Genomic DNA, 22,316 nt, shown 5'->3' on the forward strand with positions numbered 1-22,316 from the left:
CCTGAGTGCAGAGCCAGGAGTAACCCCTGAGCATCGGCTGGGTCTGACTCAGAAAGCAAAAAAAAAAAAAAAAAAAAACAGGCTGGAGCAATAGCACAGAGGTTGGGCATTTGCCTTGCACGCAGCCAACCCGGGTTTGATTCCCTGCATCCCATATGGCCATATGTTCCCCCGAGCACCACCAGGAGTAATTCCGGAGTGCAGAGCCAGGCGGAACCCCTGTGCATCGCTGGGTGTGACCCAAAAGAAAGGGGGGTGGGGAGAGAGTTACCTGCCATAGTTTCACTTATGGTTTGAGCACCAAATCATTTGAAACTGAGAATGAAGAAATTATTTCAGCAGTAAGAGGGAAAAGAGTGTATCGCTAAGGACAGGAAATGCTGAGGTTCCTGAGATTGATTATACGTCCTGTTTCAAGCATAGGTGATGGATGATGTCCCATAGTATGTTTGTCTATTTACATGTCTTTAAATCATATTTGAGCTGCAGTTGTTTTTTGGGGTTTGGGTGGTTTAAGATTATTTGGTGATGCTCAGGGCATACTCCTAGAAAGCTGGGGGAAATCATATGAGGTACTGGGGATCAATGTACAAGGCCATGTACAAGGCTAGCACCCTACATTCTGTACTGTCTCTCTAGCCCCATTTCATTGATAACTAGACTTGCTGAGAAAAGACTAGTTGTTTTAAACCACAGTTCTGTTGACAGTTGTCCTTTTTTTTTTTCCCCCTTTTTGGGTCATACCTGGCAACGCATAGGGGTTACTCCTGGCAGTGCTCAGGGGACTTGGGAATCGAACCTGTGTTGGCCGCTTGCAAGGCAAACACCCTACCTGCTGTGCTATCGCTCCAGCCCCCGACAGTTGTCTTAAACTATAGTCATAAGAACTTCATTGGCCACTCCACTTTGCCTGTAGCAGAACTTGGAAAAAAAAATACTGGTCTGTAGGAAGCAGCTCAGTAGCGCTCAGGGGCCGGAGAGATCCAGGACAGCAGGTCAGGCGCTTTCCTGATGCGTGGCCGCACTGGGCGTGTAGCCCAAAGACCAGAAGAGGGGAAGGAGAGCTCCTGCCTCAGAAGTGCAGTCCCATAATGCTTTTGACTTCTCAACCATCCAGGATTCTTGAAATTCTGTATGCTACATTTGTAAATGCTTAGCTGTAGGGGACAGATCGATAGTATTTAACGTCACAATAACCAAAAAGAGTAGAGGTGATCACCTGTTAGGAAGGAATTAGGATGTAAGGTTGTAGAGATTTAGGATAAACATGTGTATTGGTACCCAGTGGATTCATCGGGATAGTGACTCTCAGCATTTGATTTGACGGTCTCGGGGTGCGTTCGCCAGCTGGCTTTACTCTTTCCCCCTGAATGGCCGGTCACAGGCCCCTTTGCTGGTTTGTCTTCCTTGGTGACTTAGTTCTTTGAGCCCCAATATTGCTGACTCATGTCATAGTCCTTTGTTGATCCAAAAGACTTTCTGGGGGCCAGCACAACAGTATGGTGGGTAAGGTGTTTTCCTTGCACAAGGCCGACCCGGGTTCAGTCCCCCACTAGCAGTGACTGAGTGCAGAAAATCCCTGAGTAGGCAAGAGAACAAGGTCTTGCTACAGAAGTGCCACCAGAGGGGCTGCGCTGTGTGCCCTGCCTCGTGTCTGGAAGTCTTGGCCTCTGCCGTCTGCTGTCCTGTGGCCTTCCTGTCCCAGAGTCAGTCAGACTATGTCTTTTGCAGGTCTTCTTTGTGATCCGGCTAACCTCCAGCCCGAATGCCAACTCCCTGCCCCCCATTGTTGATCCTGACCCGCTCATTCCCTGTGACCTGATGGACGGGCGGGATGCCTTCCTCACCCTCGCGCGGGACAAGCACCTGGAGTTCTCGTCGCTCCGGAGGGCTCAGTGGTCCACCATGTGCATGCTGGTGGAGCTGCACACCCAGAGCCAGGACCGCTTTGTCTACACCTGCAATGAGTGCAAGCACCACGTGGAGACACGCTGGCATTGCACGGTGTGCGAGGTGAGACGTCATTCCCGGGGACTTCCGGGGAGGCCAGTCCCTTTGAAAAGTTCTAGGACAAGGGGGTGGGGAACCGCCTCCTGAGTGCGAGCACTAAAGAAGCAGGTTCTGTTGGGTGACTTAGACCTTGAAGGTTGACCCACCCTTTGTGTTTCCGCTCCTCAGGACTACGACCTGTGTATCACCTGCTATAACACTAAAAACCACGACCACAAGATGGAGAAGCTCGGCCTCGGCCTGGATGACGAGAGCAACAACCAGCAGGCCGTGGCCACACAGAGCCCCGGAGACTCGCGCCGGCTGAGCATCCAGCGCTGCATCCAGTCCCTGGTGCACGCCTGCCAGTGCCGCAACGCCAACTGCTCCCTGCCGTCCTGCCAGAAGATGAAACGGGTAGTGCAGCACACCAAGGGCTGCAAGCGGAAAACCAACGGCGGGTGCCCCATCTGCAAGCAGCTCATCGCCCTCTGCTGCTACCATGCCAAGCACTGCCAGGAGAACAAGTGCCCCGTGCCCTTCTGCTTAAACATCAAGCAAAAGCTCCGGCAGCAGCAGCTGCAGCACCGGCTCCAGCAGGCCCAGATGCTCCGCAGGAGGATGGCCAGCATGCAGCGGACTGGGGCGGTGGGGCAGCAGCAGGGCCTGCCTTCCCCGACTCCTGCCACTCCAACCACGCCAACGGGTCAGCAGCCAAGCACCCCGCAGACACCCCAGCCCCAGCCCCCCTCGCAGCCTCAGCCCACTCCTCCCAACAGCATGCCGCCCTACATGCCCAGGACTCAGGCGGCTGGCCCTGTGTCCCAGGGTAAGGCAGCAGGCCAGGTGACCCCTCCAACCCCTCCGCAGACTGCTCAGCCACCCCTTCCTGGGCCCCCACCAGCAGCGGTAGAAATGGCCATGCAGATTCAGAGGGCAGCCGAGACGCAGCGCCAGATGGCCCATGTGCAAATCTTCCAAAGGCCAATCCAGCACCAGATGCCCCAGATGGCTCCCATGGCCCCCATGGGTATGAACCCGCCCCCCATGGCCAGAGGTCCCAGTGGGCATTTGGAGGCAGGGATGGGGCCCACAGGCATGCAGCAGCAGCCACCGTGGGCCCAAGGAGGAATGCCTCAGGCCCAGCCACTCCAGTCTGGGATGCCAAGGCCGGCCATGATGTCCGTGGCCCAGCACGGTCAGCCTTTGAACATGGCTCCCCAGCCGGGACTGGGCCAGGTGGGCGTGAGCCCTCTCAAGCCGGGCACTGTGTCTCAACAAGCCTTACAGAACCTCCTGCGGACTCTCAGGTCTCCCAGCTCTCCCCTGCAGCAGCAGCAGGTGCTTAGTATCCTTCATGCCAACCCCCAGCTGTTGGCTGCATTCATCAAGCAGCGGGCTGCCAAGTATGCCAACTCGAATGCACAGCCGCTCCCTGGGCAGCCGGGCATGCCCCAGGGCCAACCTGGGCTACAGCCTCCGGCCATGCCAGGTCAGCAGGGCGTCCACTCCAATCCCGCCATGCAGAACATGAACCCCATGCAGGCCGGTGTCCCGCGGTCTGGCCTGCCTCCACAGCAGCCGCAGCAGCAGCTGCAGCCACCGCTGGGCGGGCTGAGCCCCCAGGCGCAGCAGATGAACATGAACCACAGCGCCATGCCTTCACAGTTCCGAGACATCCTGAGACGCCAGCAGATGGTACAGCAGGGGGGCGCGGGGCCGGGCCTCGGCCCCGGGATGGCCAACCACAACCAGTTTCAGCAGCCCCAAGGCGTTGGCTACTCCCCGCAGCAGCAGCAGCAACAGCAGCAGCAGCAGCAGCGGCTGCAGCATCACATGCAGCAGATGCAGCAGGGGAACATGGGACAGATGGGACAGATCCCACAGGCCTTGGCAGGAGACGCGGGCAGTCTGCAGGCCTATCAGCAGCGGCTCCTGCAGCAGCAGATGGGCTCTCCTGCTCAGCCCAACCCCATGAGTCCCCAGCAACACATGCTCCCAAATCAGGCGCAGTCACCACACCTACAAGGCCAGCAGATCCCTTCTCTCTCCAATCAAGTGCGTTCTCCTCAGCCCGTCCCTTCACCACGGCCGCAGTCCCAGCCCCCCCACTCCAGCCCCTCCCCAAGGATGCAGCCTCAACCTTCTCCTCACCACGTGTCCCCACAGACCAGTTCGCCACATCCCGGACTGGTAGCTGCCCAGGCCAACCCCATGGAACAAGGGCATTTTGCCAGCCCGGACCAGAATTCGATGCTTTCTCAGCTTGCTAACAATCCAGGCCTGGCAAACCTCCATGGTGCAAGTGCCACGGACCTGGGACTCAGCACCGAGAACTCAGACTTGAATCCAAGCCTCTCACAGAGTACACTAGACATACACTAGAGACACCTTGTAGTATTTTGGGAGCAAAAAAATTATTTTCTCTTAACAAGACTTTTTGTACTGAAAACAATTTTTTGAATCTTTCTTAGCCTAAATGACAATTTTCCTTGCAACACGTAAGAACTGCAGTAGCCTGTTTGTGGTTAAAGCAAACATGCAAGATGAACCTGAGGGATAATAGAATACAAAGAATATATTTTTGTTATGGCTGGTTCCTGCCAGCCTTTTTTTTTTCCTTGTGTGTGTGGTTCATGTGTGCACTGGGAGGAGGCTGAGGTCTGTGACGCCAACCACATGCTCCTGCCTTGCACCTCCAATAGGTTTTATTATTTTTTTTAAATTAATGAAAATATGTAATATTAATAGTTATTATTTACTGGTGCAGATGGTTGACATTTTTCCCTATTTTCCTCACTTTATGGAAGAGTTAAAAAAAAGAACATTTCTAAAACCAGAGGACAAAAGGGGTTAATGTTACTTTAAAATTACATTCTATATATATAAATATATATAAATATATATTAAAATACCAATTTTTTTCTCTGGGTGCAAAGATGTTCGTTCTTTTTAAAATTAAATAATAAAAAGAAAAAAAAATTCCCCTTTCCTCCCCTCAAGTCAACTTTTGTGCTCTAGAAAATTTTCTATTCCTAAGTCGAGCGTGCAACCTCTCAAGTATTAAAATAATTTGTACATGGCGAATGAAACATGACTTTTTCGAAACATGCAGGGGCAGCTGCCAAATTGATGTATTATATATTGTTGTTCTGTTCTTGGAAGACTTTTTTTCGTTATTTTTACATCTAACAGGAAAAAAATTAAAAAGAGGGTAAGAAACAGTCCAGTGGGACAGTTTTAACATGCAAAATGTCCCTGGAGTTTCTTCTTTGCTTGCTTTCTTCTTCCTTACTCTGCCCCCACCCTACACACACACTTTCTGTAAAACTTGAAAATAGAAAGCAAAAACCCTCAACTGTTGTAAATCATGCAATTAAAGTTGATTACTTATAAATATGAACTTTGGATCACTGTATAGACTGTTAAATTTGATTTCTTATTACCTATTGTTAAATAAACTGTGTGAGACAGATACAGGCCTCTTTCATTTTTTTCCCATGCTGGATGTAGCGGAAGAAACAAAAGGGTCAGTTACAGCCTCTCTATTTGAAAAAAATGAATTAATGATTCACAGGTCATTGATTCATTTGCTCGATTGCCCAGAATCCAAACTGAAACCCTCCTGGTAGCGGGCGGGGGTCAGTGTGCTCCCAAGCACTGAAAATCCAGGAGCTAATCTGGCTTGCCCTATGTAACTTGATGGTCTTCCTATTACCTCAGGTCACAGGATGAGAATGAGCAAGTACTGGAGGGGTCAGCTCTGGGACCGGGGGGGGGGGGGGGGGGAGCTTAAAGGGTTGGCACATGCTTTCCACTGGGAGGCCCTGTCCCAGGCCTAGCACCACCAGATCCTCCAGCACAGACAGATGGGGCCCCACCTGCCCCATCTCCCAACAATAAAAGGGATCAGATTTAAGATATTTTTGAAAACCATAATTGACAACAGTACCTGCCTCTCCTGTTAGTGTCGTTGACTGAAACAGGTTACATGAAGTGAAAATGGAGAAAGGATTGGTTGAAAGCTGAAATAAAAGCAGTGTGTTAAATAATTTCAGGCGTGATAGCACAGCGGGTAGGGCGTTTGCCTTGCACACGGCCAACCCAGGTTCAATTCCTCCGTCCCTCTCGGAGAGCCCGGCAAGCTACCAAGAGTATCCCGCCTGCACGGCAAGAGCCTGGTGAGCTCCCCCTGGTATATTTGATATGCCAAAACAGTAACTGGAGACGTTACTGGTGCCCACTTGAGCATGAACGGGTGGACAGTGATAGTGACAAGTAATCTGAGTTTACTAGCACCTCCAGCTGAGAATCACCTGGGCTATGACAAGTTCTCATGTTCACTGGCTGGAGAGAGCATAGTGGGGAGGCGGCCTGTTGTGGATTCAATCCCCTGCTCCCCAGGAGTAAGCCCTGAGCACCACCAGGTGTGACTCAAAAAATAACGCAGAAACCAGCTCAGGTGAAGTGACGTGCTCAGGAGCGCACAGCACTAAAGCACACCACCAAGTGCAAGTTGAACTCCAAATCCTTTCCTCTTAGTGCAGAGAAGCCAAAAGGAAGGCTGCAAGTTGGTTGTTTTGGGGGTGGGATACTGGGGAGAGAGGGGCCACACCCAGTGCTGCTAAGGATCAAGCCTAGGTACATGGCAAGAGCAAGGAAGTTCGGAAGACTCATTATTTCCTGTTTATTTGGGTGCGGGTCCATATTTGCCAATGCTCAGGGTTCACTCCTGCTCAGTACTAATGAATTTTCACCTGGCGATGCTTGAGGCACCATGTAGAATGCTGGGGATAGAGTCCAGAGCAATAATAGTCCAGCAAGTAGGGCATTTATCTTGATGCTAAAGACCTGAATTCAATCATCAGCATCCCACAGGGTCCCCCAAGCACTGAAAGGAGTGGGAGTGATCCCTGAGCATCACCATATATGGCCCAAAAAAACAAAATAAATGACCTATCATAAAATGCCAGGTCTCTAACCATATGCGTGGTCGGCCACACGTGAGGCAAGCATCCTATGGGCCATAATACTGCTCTTACCATACTTACTGGTTTTAAAACTAGCCACAAAACATCAGGAGTTAGCTCAAGAGTGGAGGGAGGGGTACAGGCCATGCATGTGTGAAGGCCTGGATTACACCCCAGCCTGCATGGGCCCTGACCACAGCTGTGCTAGGCATGCAAGAAGCCCCATGGATAATACAAATATAATACAAGCTAGGGCAGACATAGATCAATAGAATCGGATCCACATTCCAGAATTAAATCCAGTGGCCAACTGATTGGGGTTGGGAGTTGGGGGAAACTGCCACATTTGACAGTACTCAAGGACCACTAGCTCTGAGCTCAGGGATCACTGCTGCTGGTTCTCAGGAAACCAACCATGTGTACTGCTGGGGATCTGGGAGATTGAACTGGAGTCTGGTGACAGTTCTGAACCTTCTTACTACCATTTTGGCCCCTGTAGTGATTTTTGATCAAGCATGCCAAGACAATAGGAAGAGAGAAAAGATTTAAAACAGTGCTGGGATAAGTAAACCTTGCCATTCAATAGAATAAAGATGAGGGCCAGAGTGATAATATAGCGGGTAAGGCTTTTCTCTGCATGTGACTGACCTGGGTTCAGTCCCCAGCATCACACATGGTCCCCTGAGCCCCACTAGGACAGATCCCTGAGCGCCTCTGGGTGTGGCCAAAAAAAAGGAAAAAATTTATATATATATATGTATTTTTTATTAACATATACTCAAGATTGTATACCTAAATAGAAGAGCTAGTACTGCTTTTTTTCTTTTTGGGTCACACCTGGTGATGCACAGGGGTTACTTACTCCTGGCTCACACACTCAGGAATTACTCCTGGCAGTGCTCGGGTGACCATATGGGATGCTAGGAATTGAACCCGGGTCAGCTGCGTGCAAGGCAAATGTCCTACCGGCTGTGCTATCGCTCCAGTCCCCCTTTTTTTTTTTTAACCTGGACCTTGGTTGTTCGGAGAGACACTCCAGGAGGTAGGGCACAGGCCTTGCGCTGGGCCAGTCAGCTTCAATATCAGGCACCACGAAGCCTCAGATGGTCTGGACTTGGTCTCTATCACCAAGAAGACTGGGGAATTCGCTTACCTGAGTTCAGATGGATCTGGAGAGAATCATGTGTTGAGTGAAGTTAGTCAGAGGGAGAGGAACAGACTCAGGAGGATCACTCTCAGACGCGGGATATAAAGAAACTTCCCAGTGGAACACTAAATTCCAGAAAGCAACAAAACGGAGAGCAGAGCTGGCCTCAGTCGGAAGCTTGCCACCGGGGCAGGCTGGCAGGGGTAAAGTCAGGGAAGGGAATGGAAATACGCAGAGGACATGGGCAAAAATCACAAAAATCTCACTTTCTAATCCATAGTGATTCCAATAAAATTTTTTAAATAATTATTTTAAAATAATTTTAAAATAATTAAAACATTGGTGTTAAAGTTTGAGAGACCAGGCTGTAAGGTGGGTGAAGACATTTAGCCCATTAGAATGGACACACACAGCACAGGCCTACATGGGACTGAGGCGAAGGGCATTTGCCGGGCACATGCGTGTCCCAGAGGTGCCGCAGCCTGCCTGTACATCCAGACACTCAGAAGCACCTGCCAGGTGGCCAGCCTCATCCACCCAGAAAAGGCCCACTCTAAATTAACTGCCAGTATTCTATAAACAATCTACCTGCCCTCCTTCAACTGCTGCTTCAAAATCCCAACTTCCATTTCTCATGGTCTTGCCAATAGCTGTCTAGTAGATGGCTCTGTCAACACAAACGACAAAAGCCATTAATCATCACTGCCCTCACAATAGTAGCTACTTAGGAAACGCAAAACACAGAATTTTTAGGTAATGTCAACTCCCATCCAACTGCTTCCGAGTTTTAGCTTGGCCTGAGAGTTGGGCCAGCTCAAACCAGAACAGACAATGACGATAATACAACGATTATCATTTCCCACTGGGTCCTGGGCATCTGAGTAGCAGGCATCCTGGTTCCCGTGGTGGGGTTGCCCAGGGCACCTAGCAGCTCACAGCCAAGGTACGGTTTTAAAAACAGCTTAGAGGGATGCTTGAGTTGTAGGAACTCGCCGGAAACACCCTCTTCTTCTGCAGGAAATGCTCTCCCTGGTCCCTGATCTAACCAGAGGCGGCTAATAAAACGCTCTGGCCGGGAATCAACGGTGGGACATTGTGACGCGGGGACTGATAGTGCGTCGCACGTTGCACAGCACTACCCTGGGTGGGCAGCGGAGCGCAGCCGTTTGGATCGGGGAGGAAAGAGCGGTCCCTGGGTGCCCAAAGTCAAACGTCTCCCCAGGTTCTGGCAGCCGGCGGGGGGCGGGGCGCAGCCGCCCCGCTTTCCACGCCTGGTCCAGGACACGTTTGCCTGAGCCCGGGGGGCGCGGGGCGCGTGTCCCAGGTCCCTCTCGCAGCTCGGGTCCCTCTCGCTGACCGCGGCGGCGGGAGTTGGGGTGGACGCCTGGCACTCAGCCCGGGCCCGTTTGCTGTTTCTTCCCGGCCCTGCGGTTGCAAACAGCGTCTTGGACGGCGTCGCTCCTGGCCGGCACCGCGCCAATGGCTCTGCCCCTCCCCAGGACAGGGTCGCCGCCCCCGAGCTGGGCACCAAGCCGGGGGCAGTAGGGCCGCCCCGCAGCCCCCGCTCAGGGTCGTCGGGTCTCGCCGACCGCCTCCACGCCCCCGTCAGGGCCTCCCTCCCCCACGGCACCCGCTGCCCAGCAGCCCCGGCGAGCCCGCGCCGCGCCCCTGCCCGCTCCGGCCGGGCTCGCCCCGCGAGCTGCCGCCTTCCAGCGGGGGGCGGAGCCCGGGCGCGCAGGGGGCGGGGCAGCCGGCGGGGCGGGGCGACCGGCGGTTGGGCGCTGGGAACGGGCGCGCGGCCACGTGACCTCATGCCCCGCCCCCAGCGCCGGGAGTTGGGCGGGAGGGCGGAGCTTGGGGGTTGAGCCCGTGCACGCCCCGCCTCTCGCCCCGCCCCGTTCCGCTCTGCCGAGTGCAAACGCTCTCTGATGCCAAGCCCGTTGCCGAGGGGCGTACTCGGGACCCGCAGCCTCGCCGGGGTCTGAGGTTAGTACTTGCCCTGCGTGGACGCCAGAGAGCGTTAGTCGCCTTTTCTCCGGATCACGCTGTTCACCCTGCTGAGAGCTGTGGAGACATCAACAATTATTGGAAGAAATAACTCTCTAATGTTATCTGGAGTTCCCCTGGTTCCTCTTGAGGGTCTTATAAAATTCCTGGGGGCAGGCCAGATGAAGTGAGTAATCAGAGAGAGTGGGCAGGTAGGGCCTTTGCGTGCTCGTGGTCACCCAGTTCTATTTGTCCCGCTCTGCATGTGATCCCTGAGCACAGAACCAGGAGTAAGGACCTGAGCATCGCCAAGTGTGACACGAAAACAAAAATAAGTTATTTTCATCATCATAATAATAATCAGGGCTGGAGCGATAGAACAGCGGGTAGGGCATTTGCCTTGCACACAACTGACCCGGGTTCGATTCCCAGAATCCCATATGTTCCCCTGAGCACCGCCAGGAGTAACTCCTGAGTGCAGAGCCAGGAGTAACCCCTGTGCATCGCCAGACGTGACCCAAAAAGCAAAAAATAATAATGATGATGATAATAATAAGAGAGATGGGTAATCAGGTATGGAACAGGGCAGACAACTGGCAAATTGCTGATGTTCTGGACCCAGCCCATGACTTAGGGTAAAAGAGGAGACCAGCGCAGAGGCTTCACTGGAACTTAGAGAAAGGATGATGGTCTGAATTTGGAGTGGTTCTAGGGACAAATAGAAGTGGAAATATTTCACATAGGTTTGGAGAGTTCTAGGGATTGATTGCTGAATTGAGTCTGCGGGATGGAGAGGCAGGAATCCTGTGGTTGGTTGGTTCGTAAATGGCTGCTTGTGTCCTGTCATTCGAGGAGTAGGTTTGTTGCCTTTGTAGCGATGACACATGAGAGGAGCTTGGAGCACAAAACAAGGACTGCAGTTTGGGATATCAATGATACTGGTAGCACTGAGCGTGGATGCCGTCACTTACAGCGAAAGGGCAAGTCCTGGGCAGAGTCGGAGTAATGGAAAACCAGTCTGTGAATCTCCCGGAGAAGCGGGGAGTCCTGCAAACGGGGAGATGATATGCGGAAAGGCAGGAACGGCAAGCAGGAGGCGATAATGGACAGTGTTTGAGGAAGGGAGTCCTCTGCCACCTCAAAGCCCAAGAGTTGGAGCTGGAGAGATAGCACAGCCAGTAGGGCGTTTGCCTTTCACGCGGCCAACCCAGGTTCGATTCCCAGCATCCCATATGGTCCCCTGAGCACCGACAGGAGTAACTCCTGAGTGCAGAGCCAGGAGTAACCCCTGACCATCGGAGAGTGTGACCCAAAAAGAAAAAAATAAAGCCCAAGAGATGAGGTGTGGCTGTGTCTCAGGGCAGATGGGCATGAGCTTGAAACAATATTTCAAGTAATTGGTGGGTGGGATGGCACAGTAACAGTCCCATGTTACCTTTTACCATGTCACAGATCTGAACTCAGTCGTCTATTTGTTTGGAGTCAGTGACACAGGACCACATTTGTGTTTCTTTTGGGAATGATCCCATAGAGAAGGAGAGACCAAGAGCCCAGAGGAGGGACACCAGTGATTTGCAGAGGGAGGGACATCTCTCAAGAAGTCTCTGAAAGGGACGCGTAGGAACATTGTTTGACCGAAACCAAATCCTGAGCAACTTTGTATCTCTTTAATCTCAGGGTGATTCTATTAAGAATAAAAAGTCTATAAGACTGTGTGTAGCTGTGTGGGCTCTCCGAGTGAAAAAAAGAGGAAGCTTGCTACACTTGGAGACCACACAGTGAGGAGCTCTGCGCTAGAAGGAACAGGGGGCACTGCACATTCTGGGTGGCCACAGTTGCTAAGCAACCTGTTTAACAGGATGTTTCAACTGAATTCCTCATTAACTGCCATTTCAACTTCCATTTACAGTTCATTACACTGAGACCTCAGCTACTCGTCTCTCCTCCACCCAAAGAATACTACTTCAACTTTCTGTGCTTGACATGCTATTAAACAGACTGCTCACTCCTTTTTCTTTTGTAGATCTGATAATGTGTGCACTGAGATATGACATAGAAGATGGGGCTCTCATTTGGTCTAGTAATTTTTTTTTTGAGAGTGCAGTGTTATTGTGGGCAGTTGGGATCACACCTGGAGATGCTCAGGGCTCATTTCCTACTCTGTGCTCAGGTGAGGATTGGACACAGGGCAGGCGATTGAAACCAAACCACCGACATTGAAAGGCAACCGCATTAACCACCAGACTGTCTTTCTGACCTGTTATTGTTTTGGGGTTTGGGGTCACACTTTGACATAGGTACCCTGGGCCTACTGAGTCTGTGCTGGGCTGTTTCTAGCAAAGCTCAGGGAACCCAGTAGTACTGGGGATTAAATTGGGGGTCAAAGGATACAACACGCATATTGTCTCTTCACCTCTTGTGTTTTTTCCTTTCTTTTCGCAATTTGAGTAACGCTCTGCGATGCTCAGGTAGCGCTCCGCAGTAAGGAATTATTCCTGGCGATGCTCAGGGGACTGACTGTATTAGATGTCGAGGATTGAACCTGAGTCAAACGTGCACAAGGCATCGCCCTTCACGCTGTACTAAGGCTCCAGACCCTGTGCTTTGCTTTTACTGGGAAGTGGGGGCCGGAGGTAGGGCCACACCTTAACCGGTCACGTGTAACGGCCAGGCGCACCCTCCTCCAGGCGAGCGCCTCTCGCCCGAACTACAAGTCCCACAACCGCCCGCGGCATCCGGGTCTCCCCGCGGAGGCGAGGAGGGCGGGCGCAGCGCCAGCGCGTCCGCTTTCCTCGGGCGTTGATTGGCCCGCGCCTCCAGCAGGCAGCCAATGAGCGCGCCCTGCCAGCGCCGCGAGACGCCATCGCGGCTTCTTGCAGTTGGTGACGACGTAGAAATTGTACCATCTCTGAGGGAGAAGGCCCGGGGCGTGGAGGTGAGAGCGAGACGGCTCCTTGCGGCGGCGGAGGCAGCCCCCGAGCGTCTCTTCATCCCCCGAGGCCCTTCCTAGGGCCATCGGGCGCTGCCCGGGGGCGGCGGGGGGAGGGACAAGGATGGAGAAACTGAGGTAGCGGAACCGAGCCCGGCGGCGGAGGTCGGCGTCGCCGTTCGCTTCCCCGGGGGGGGGGGGGTGCAGGGGGTGGGGGTGCGACCCCGCGAGGCGTTTCGGGGTGACAGGCTCCCGTCGCGCCGGCGGGGGGTCGTGAGGCGTGTCCGGCGCGGGGGGCAGGGCGGGGGGCTGCGGGTGCCCGCGCGAGCCCCCCCCCTCCTGGGTTCAATTCTGCTTTGCATCTTCTGGTTGTTGCCGCCGAGGTTGGGGAGGGGTCGCAGCTGCCAGGCGCTTCCAGAAAGCTCCCCAGGTTCGGGTCCCCCGTCCCCCCATTCCTCCCCACCAGGGCCGCAACCCGCCCCACCCCCACCCGCGCAGGCGTTTGGCATCTGGGCACCTGGTCTTTGAATTCGGCCTCCTCTGTGGCACCTGGGCAGGCAGAGACGCGAATAGAAACTGGGGGGCCGGGGAGTGAGGACGGCGCCATCCCGCCCCCTGCAGTGCCGTCAGTGGCCGCTGCTGAGACCTGGTGTGGGGGGAGGGGGAGGAGGTGAGAGCGGGGAGCTGCTTGTGCCAAGTCTGCTCTCCTGTTAATCCATAAATGAATCCCGCTGGAGCCAATCGTTGATCTGGTGATGCTCGGGGCAGTAAGCCAGGTGGGCAGCAGGCAACGCACAGTGCCCTACCCGCCGTCCTACGCATTGTTCCTCTCTCCAGCCCAGAGCTGGTGCTTTTAGCTGGTAATGATGCTGACATTGACGGAGTACTGACTGTATGTGAGGCACTGGCCCGAGTTCCCTTTTGGGTGCCGGTGGGTCGGGACGTTTGGGGCCACAGCCCAAACTTCCAAAGCCCAAAGTCGTGCTTTAGGATTTACTCCTGGCTTTGTGCCCAGGGATCGCTCTAGACGGTGCTTGGGGGACCATATGTATTATTAGGGATTGAATCCGGGTGGGCTGTGTGCAAGCAAGTGCCTTAGCCCTGAATTATCTCTCTGGCCCCAAATTTCTGTTTTGGTTTGGGGTTGCCACACCCAGTCATCCTTCAGGGAAAATGCCTGGCCCTTATCCAGGAGAGGATTGAATCAGGCTTGGCTCTGGCCCATGGGCAGCAGGGGTTGAACTCAGGCCTTTGTGTGCAGGACTCGCACTCCAACCCTCTGAGATTCTCCCTAGACCCTGGGATTCTTTGTAACAAACTACAGGCTACATCTTCCTGCTCTAGACCCATTAGATTCTCAAGCTTGGGCCTTTTTTGAGTTTGGTTTTGGGAGTCACTCAGGTTGAGGTTAGGCGCTACTCCAAGCTCTCTCCTTGGGGGTCACACTGGGAAGAGTTTGGGGTTTGTGCAGCACTGAAGGTGAAGCCTGGGCTCTCCGTGTGCAGTGCGTGTGTGCGTTCCCATGGAGCCAGCCCTCCCGAATCACTCCTGGTGGACTCGGGCTTCCATACGGGATGATGGGGATGAAACCCAGATCGGCCACATGCAAGGCAAGCAGCCTACCTGCCGTGCTATCTCTTCGGCTCCTGTGTTATTTGTAGTAGTTTTTTTGTTTGTTTGTTTGTTTGTTTGTTTTGGATTTTCAGAGTTTTTCACAGTAATTGATTGTATTCAATATTCCAACACCAATCCCACTACCATTACAATTTCCCACCTCCATTATTTCAAATTTTACCACCACCTCCCAAGCTACCCCAAAGACAGACACCAAGTAGTTTATTTTGTATTGCTTGTTATGAATAATTGACTATAAATGATTCAAAAATGTTTCCTTAAAGGAAAGTGTGTGAAAATTGTTATATCTCATTGTGGAGCCATTAAGCCCCATATTACAGATCACTAACATGTTGGATTGTGATTTTGAGGTCCAGAGGCACCTCTGAATCATGTTGCTTTCTTTCAAGATGCATTTGTGAGTCTGGATCATGGCCATTAATGTACTTCAGTGGTGCTGAGAGGTGTTTCTTGGGCATGACTGCCAGGAAACCGGAAGCACAGGGAGATGGGAGGAACGGCCCATCCCTGACTCCTAAGGAGCCTGGAGTTTTCAGTCACACGTCCCGAATAACTGGGTTTTTCAGCAGATTAAATCTCATACCTGAGGGGTTTGGGGCAACCCTGTGTAGGTCGGCCATGATCGTGGCGGCATTATGTTTTTGGGATCTGTTGTTGCTGGTGTTCTTTTGGGGTATCGAATGGACACATTGACCCCCGTCTAAGGTGCCCAGATAAAATTGACCTGGCACAGGAAGGGCAGGTGGCATCTCTGCAGTGTGTTGCTCTCTTCCGAGATTTTCCGCTTTTTGGGTCACACCCGGCAATGCACAGGGTTACTCCTGGCTTTCAACTCAGGAATTACTCCTGGTGGGGCTCGGGGGACCATATGAGATGCTGGGAATCAAACCCGGGTCAACAGCTGCGTGCAAAGCGAACACCCGACCTGCTGTGCTATAGCTCCAGCCCCTCTTCTGAGATTCAGTTGTGAGTCTTCATTGTTTTGAGGCCACATCCCATGGTGCTGAGGGCTTAATCCTGGCTTTCAGGTATCCCTCCGCTGACTTTGGGGACTATATGGAATGCCAGAGATCTAATTCTGGGTAAGTGCATGACAAGCGTCTTACCTGATTAGTAGAGGTATCAGAGCAATAGGACTGGGGGTCGATATTTGACTTGCACACAGCCATTGCAGATTTGATCTCTGCACCACATATGGTCCCCTAGACACCACGAGGTGGGGAGGCACCCCCCCCAAAAAAAAGGGTAACTAATCAGAAGTTAGGAAGGAATTAGGGTCTGCGATTGTACATTTAGGAAAGTGAGGTGTATTGGCACCTAGCAGATTCATCGGGATGCTGACTCTCAGCAGTTGGCAGTTAGACTGCATGGCAGGCATCAGCTAACTTGCATTGTTCCTTCCCCCTGAATAGCCAGATCACAGGCACCTGCTCTTTGTCAGAGCAGCACCTTTGCAGTATTGGCAAACGGTCAGCCATGTGGATGATGAGACATTGACCCCAGGGACTTTCTGGGAAGCCAGTCCCTTTGGCAAGTTCTAGAATGAGAGGATGGGTGCCCACCACTCAAGTGCGAGCACTACAGAAGCCGATTCTATTGGAATGATTTAGACCTTGAGCGTTGACCACACTCCTTGTGTTTCTCTCTTTAGGACTAGGGCCTGTGTATCACCTGATGTAACATTAAAAACCACGGCCACAAAATGGAGAACCTCGGCCTCGGCCAAGAGGAGGAGAGCAACAACCAGCAGGCCGTTGCCACGCAGAGCCCAGGAGACTCACACCGCCAGAGCATCCAGCGCTGCATCCAGTCCCTGGCGCACGCCGGCCAGTGCCACAACGCCAGCTGCTCCCTGCCGTCCTGCCAGAAGATGAAGCGGGTCATGCGCCACACCCAGGAATGCAAGCGGAAAACCAACGGCGAGTGCCCCATCTGCAAGCAGCTCGTCGCTGTCTGCTGCTACCATGCCAAGCACTGCCAGGAACACAAGTGCCCCATGCCCTTCTGCTTAAACATCAGGCAAAAGCTCCGGCGGCAGCAGCTGCAGCACCGGCTCCAGCAGGCCCAGATGATCCGAAGGAGGTTGGCCTGCATGCAGCGGACTGGGGCGGTGGGGCAGCAGCAGGGCCTGCCTTCCCCGACTCCTGCCACTCCAACCACGCCAGCGGGTCAGCAGCCAAGCGCCCTGCAGACACCCCAGTCCCAGCCCCACTCGCAGCCTCAGCCCACTCCTCCCAACAGCATGCCGCCCTTCATGCCCAGTACTCAGGCGGCTGGCCTTGCGTCCCAGGATAAGGCAGCAGGCCAGGTGACCCCCCCAACCGACCCTGAGACTGCGCAGCCACCTTTTCCTGGGCCCCCACCAGCAGCAGTCGAAATGGCCGTGCAGCCCAGTGGGCAACTGGAGGCAGGGGCGGGGCCCACAGGCATGCAGCAGCAACCACCGTGGGCCCCAGGAGGAATGCCTCAGGCCCAGCCGCTCCAGTCTGGGATGCCAGGGCCGGCCATGGTGTCAGTGGCCCAGCCTGGTCAGCCTTTGAACGTGGCTCCCCAGCCGGGACTGGGCCAGGTGGGCATGAGCCCTCCCAAGCCGGGCGCAGTGTGTCAGCAAGCCTTACGGGAGCTCCTGCGGATTCTGCGCTCTCCCAGCTCTCCCCTGCAGCAGCAGCAGGTGCTGAGTATGCTTCATGCCAACCCCCTGTTGTTGTGTGCATTCATCAAGAAGCGGTCTACCCAGCGTGCCAACTCCAATGCACAGCCCCCCCCTGGCCAGCCGGGCATGCCCCAGGGCCAGCCTGGGCAGCAGCCTCCTGCCAGGCCAGGCCAGCAGGGCGTCCGCAACAATCCCGCCATGCAGAACGTGAACCCCATGCAGGCCGGCGTCCCGCAGCCGGCCTGGCGTCGCAGAGGCAGCGGCAGCAGCTGCAGCCGCCGCTGGGCGGGCTGAGCCCCCAGGCGCAGCAGATGAACAGGAACCACAGCGCCATGGCTTCGTGGTTCTGAGACGTTTCCATAGACTCCAGCAGAGGCTGCGGGGTGGGGGGGGGGGGGCACGCTGGTCGGGCTCATTCCCTGTCTAGCCAACTGAAACCCCTCCAGCAGCACCCCACTCCAACCCTTCCCCGAATATGCAGCCTCAACTTCCTCCTCATGACATGTCCCCACAGACCAGTTTGCCACATCCCAGACTGGTAGCTGCCCAAGCCAACCCCATGGAACAAGGGCATTTTGCCAGCCCGGACCAGAATTCGATGCTTTCTCAGCTTGCTACCAATCCAGGCCTGACAAACCTCCATGGTGCAAGTGCCACGGGCCTGGGACTCAGCACCGAGAACTCACACTTGAATCCAAGCCTCTCACAGAGTACACTAGACATACACTAGAGACACGTCATAATATTTGGAGACCAATAAAAGTTATTTCTCTTAACAAGACTATGTACTGAAAATAATTTGTGAAACTTTCTTAGCCTAAGTGACAATTTTCTTGCAGCACATAAGAACGGCAGCAGCCTGTTTCTGGTTAAAGCGAACAGGCAAGATGGACCTGAGACAGAATACAAAGAATTTCTCTTTGTTTTGGCTGGTTCCTGCCAGCCTTTTTTTTTCTTTATTGTGCGGTTCAAGTGTGCACTGGGAGGAGGCTGAAGTCTCTGACACCAGCCACATGATCCTGCCTTGCACTTCAGTAGGTTTTATTATTTTTTAATTAATGAGTAGATGTAATATTAATAGTTGTACATTTACTGGTGTGGATGGTTGACATTTGTCCCTGTTCACTTTACGGAAGATTAAAAAGAAAGTTTATAAAACCAGAGGACAAAAGGGGTTAATGATACTTTAAAATTACATTATATATATGTGTGTGTGTGTTAAAGTATTTCTTCTGAGTGCAAAGATGTTCATTTTACAACTAAATAATACAAAAGGGCAAAGAACAGTTCCTTTCTTCCCTTCACATCAACTTTTGTGCTCCAGAAAATTTTCTGTTTTGTAAGTGTTGAGCATGAAAACTTCAAAGTATTAAAATAATTTGTATATGTAGAGAGAATTCTGACTTTCTTAAATACATGGAGGCAGCTGGTAAATTGATGTGTTACATATTGTGGTTCTGTTTCTTGACAGATTTTTCCGTTATTTTTCATCGTAAAAGAAAAAAATAAGTAGAGGGTACGAAATAGTTCCAGTGAAACAGTTTTAAGTTCAAAATGTCCTCGGGCTTTCTTCTTTGCATGCTTGCATCTTTCTTACTCTGCCCCCACCCTACAAACATACACACACACAATCTGTAAAACGTGAAAATCGAAAGCAAAACCCCTCAACTAGTGTAAATCATACAACTAAAGTCGAGTACTGTATGAATACAACCGCTATGGAGACTGCGCAGTTTGACGTATTACGTATGCTTCAATAAACTTTAGTAAACCGAGTCAGCTACACGCCTCTTTCTTTTGCATCACTTGTTCAGAAGATGAAACAAAAGGCTCTATCTCACAGCCTCACAGTTTAAATTAATGATTCACAGATAATTTGTGTCGGCAACACATAGGCAGATTTGTGTTGCTGTTGGGAGTGAGCCCATAGAGGAGAGACAAAGGGCCCAGAGGAGGGACAAGTGTGATTTTCAGAAGGAGGGACATCTCTCAAGAACAGCCTCTGAAAGGGAGTGTGGAACATTTGAATGAAACCAGATCCTGTGACTTTTGTAACTTTGTAATCTCGGTGATTCCTTTAAGAAGAAGAAGTCAATGGTGCCCTGTGTGGCAGTGTGGCCTCACCCAGTCTAATAAGGAAGTTTGCTGCACCAGGAGACCCAGAGCCAGGAGCTCTGAGCTAGAAGGAACAAGGGCCACTGCACATTCTGAGGCAGCCACAGTTGCTTGGCAGCTCGTTTAACAGGATGTTTCCACTGAATTCCTCATTAACTGCCATTTCAACTTCCATGAACAGTTCCAGTCACTGAGACCCCAACTCCTCTCCTTTCCTTCCCTTGCCCCAAAGAATACCGCTTCCACCCCTTTGCTTGACATGCTATTAAACGGTTTCTTATTTCTTTTCATGTTGTATAGCCGATGGTGTGGGCGCTGAGATGCGATAAAGAAGATGGGACTTGGGGGCTGGAGCAATAGCACAGCGTGTAGGGCGTTTGCCTTGCATGCGGCCTACCCAGGTTCAATTCCCAGCATCCCATAGAGTCCCCCGAGCACGCCAGGAATGATTCCAGAGTGCAAAGCCAGGAGTAACCCCTGAGCATCGCGGGGTGTGACCCAAAAAGCAAATAAAAAAAGGGACTCTGGTTTCTTCTTGGTCAGCTCCAGGGATTGACTGTATTATTAAATGTTGGGGATTGACCCAACGGCCGCGTGCAAGGAAAGAACCCACACGGCTGTACTCTGACCCCGGCCACCGCTTTTACTGGAAAGTGGGAGTCAGGGGTCAGGGCCCCACCTTAACCAGTGACGAGTAACGGCCGACCCACAGCCTCCAGCCAGCGCCTCGGCCACCGCCGCGCGCGACGACGGAGAGGAGGGCGGGCGCAGCACCAGCTTTCCTCACACGTGATTGGCCCGCGCCTCCAGCAGGCAGCCAATGAGCGCGCCCTGCCGGGGCCGCGGCTCCATCCTTTCTTTCGGCTCCTGAAGTTGGAGGAAACTGTTTCAGCTCGGAAGGGGAGGAACCGGGGCGTGCAGGTGAGAGCGGGAGGGCTCGTCGTGGCGGCGGAGGCAGCCCCCGAGAGTCTCTTCATCCCCCGCGACCCTTCCTAGGGTCATCGGGCGCTGCCTGGGGGCGGCGGGGGGAGGGACAAGGATGGAGAAACTGAGGTAGCGGAACCGAGCCCGGCGGCGGAGGTCGGCGTCGCCGTTCGCTTCTCTGGGGGGGTGCGGGGGGCGGGGGTGAGACCCCGCGAGGCGTTTCGGGCGTTTCCTGGTTGGCGCCGCCGAGGTTGGGGAGGGGTCGCAGCTGCCAGGCGCTTCCAGAAAGCTCCCCAGGTTCGGGTACCCCTCCCCCCATTCCTCCCCACCAGGTCCATAACCGCCCTACCCCCACCCGCGCAGGCGCTTGGCATCTGGGCACCTGGTCTTTGAATTCGGCCTCCTTTCTGGCACCTGGGCAGGCAGAGACGCAAATAGGAACTGGGGGTCGGGGAGTGAGGACGGGGAGTGAGGACGGCGCCATCCCGCCCCCTGCAGCGCTGTCACTGGCCGCTGCGGGCAGAGCTGGGGGCCCCTGGCCGCTGGCTGGGACCTGGTGTGGGGGGAGTGGGGAGGAGATGAGAGCTGGAAGCTGCTTATGCCAAGTCCGCTCTCCTGTTAATCCATAAATTAATCCCGCTGGAGCCAACCATTGATCTGGTGATGCTCGGTGCAGTAAGCCAGGTGGGCAGCAGGCAACGCACAGTGCCCTACCCGCTGTCCTAAGCATTGTTCCTCTCTCCAGCCCAGAGCCGGTGCTTTTACCTGGTAATAATGCTGACATTTACAGAGTACTGACTGTATGTGAGGCACTGGCCCGAGTTCCTTTCTGGGTGCCAGTGGGAGCGGAAGTTTGGGGCCACAACCAGTAGTGCTTGCTCCTGGTTAGGGTTGTGCTCAGGGATCACTTTTGACAGTGCTCGGGGACCTTATGTGTTACCAGGGATTGAATCCGGGTGGGCTGTGTGCAGGCAAGCGCCTTAGTCCTGAATTAACTCTCTGGCTCCAAATCTCTGTTTTAGTTTGGGGTCGCCACACCCAGTCGTTCTCCGGGAAAATTCCTGACTCTGTATTCAGGAGTGGAGTGTTCAGGACCCCTTGAAGAGTTTGGGGAACCCTGTGTGGTATTAGGGATTGAATTAGGCTTGGCTGCACTGAAGGCAAGCGCCTTTCCTCCCGTTCCAGCCCTCTGGTGCTAGTTCAAGTGAAGGCCCTCCTGAGACATCTTGGTCACAGGATTATATTCTACTTCAATCGTGCTGAAAAACTGTCACTTATTACTCCAACAGAGTTTGGGGAATTCCTAATGCATGTTTTCTTGTCTGGTTTTTGGGCCAAACCCAGCTGTGCTCAGGGCTTCCTTCTGGCTCTGCAGTGAGGGATCACGCTGGTTGCCTCTGGCCTTCATGTGTGTGCCAGGGATCAACGCACATGCCTAGACCCGTTGTACTGTCTTTTTGGCCCCAGGTGCATATTTTCTTTCTTCTCGTGTAAATTTTTTAAAATACATTTTTTAAGTTTTATTTTCATAAAGTTGTTCACAATAATTGTTTACATGCAGTCTTTCAACAACAATCCCACCACCATTCAAAGTTTCCCAGCACCAATGCCCGTAGGCAGATGCTAAATAATTTATTCCAAAATAAAATACTTGTTATGAATAGTATGAGATGCCCCGCATTTGCAAAAGCAGCCGTGCGCTCCTGGAGTTCTAATATTTTTGAATACTTGTGTTCAGAGGTAGCTTTGCTGCATGCTGTTCTCTTCTGAGATTCATTTGTGAGTCTCTGAATCTGGCTGTTAATGCACTTAGATGGAGCCCAGAGGCAGTTCCTGATCTTGGCTGCCAGGAAATGGGAAGGGGAGGGAAGTGGGGAGGGATCATCTCAACTCCATGAAGCCTGGAGTTTTCAGTCACTCGTCCTTCATACCTGGGTTTCTGGGCACTTTCATTTTCGTTGTGTGGGA

At 53.0% G+C, this 22,316-nt stretch overlaps 1 protein-coding gene across 1 annotated transcript in view; it reads left to right on the forward strand.

Moving 5' to 3' along the window:
• Positions 1–5,464, forward strand: part of EP300 (E1A binding protein p300) — a 68,895-nt gene extending 63,431 nt beyond the window's left edge. The window contains exons 30-31 of the mRNA XM_056137544.1: positions 1,732–2,013; positions 2,179–5,464. Coding sequence (XP_055993519.1) covers positions 1,732–2,013; positions 2,179–4,374 — 2,478 coding nt within the window. The 3' untranslated portion in view covers positions 4,375–5,464. The remainder of the gene's footprint in view (positions 1–1,731; positions 2,014–2,178) is intronic.
• The last annotated feature ends 16,852 nt before the right edge of the window (positions 5,465–22,316 follow it).

Source organism: Sorex fumeus, unplaced genomic scaffold (assembly GCF_029834395.1).
Source record: "Sorex fumeus unplaced genomic scaffold, SorFum_2.1 ptg000125l, whole genome shotgun sequence".
Classification (NCBI taxonomy): domain Eukaryota; kingdom Metazoa; phylum Chordata; class Mammalia; order Eulipotyphla; family Soricidae; genus Sorex; species Sorex fumeus.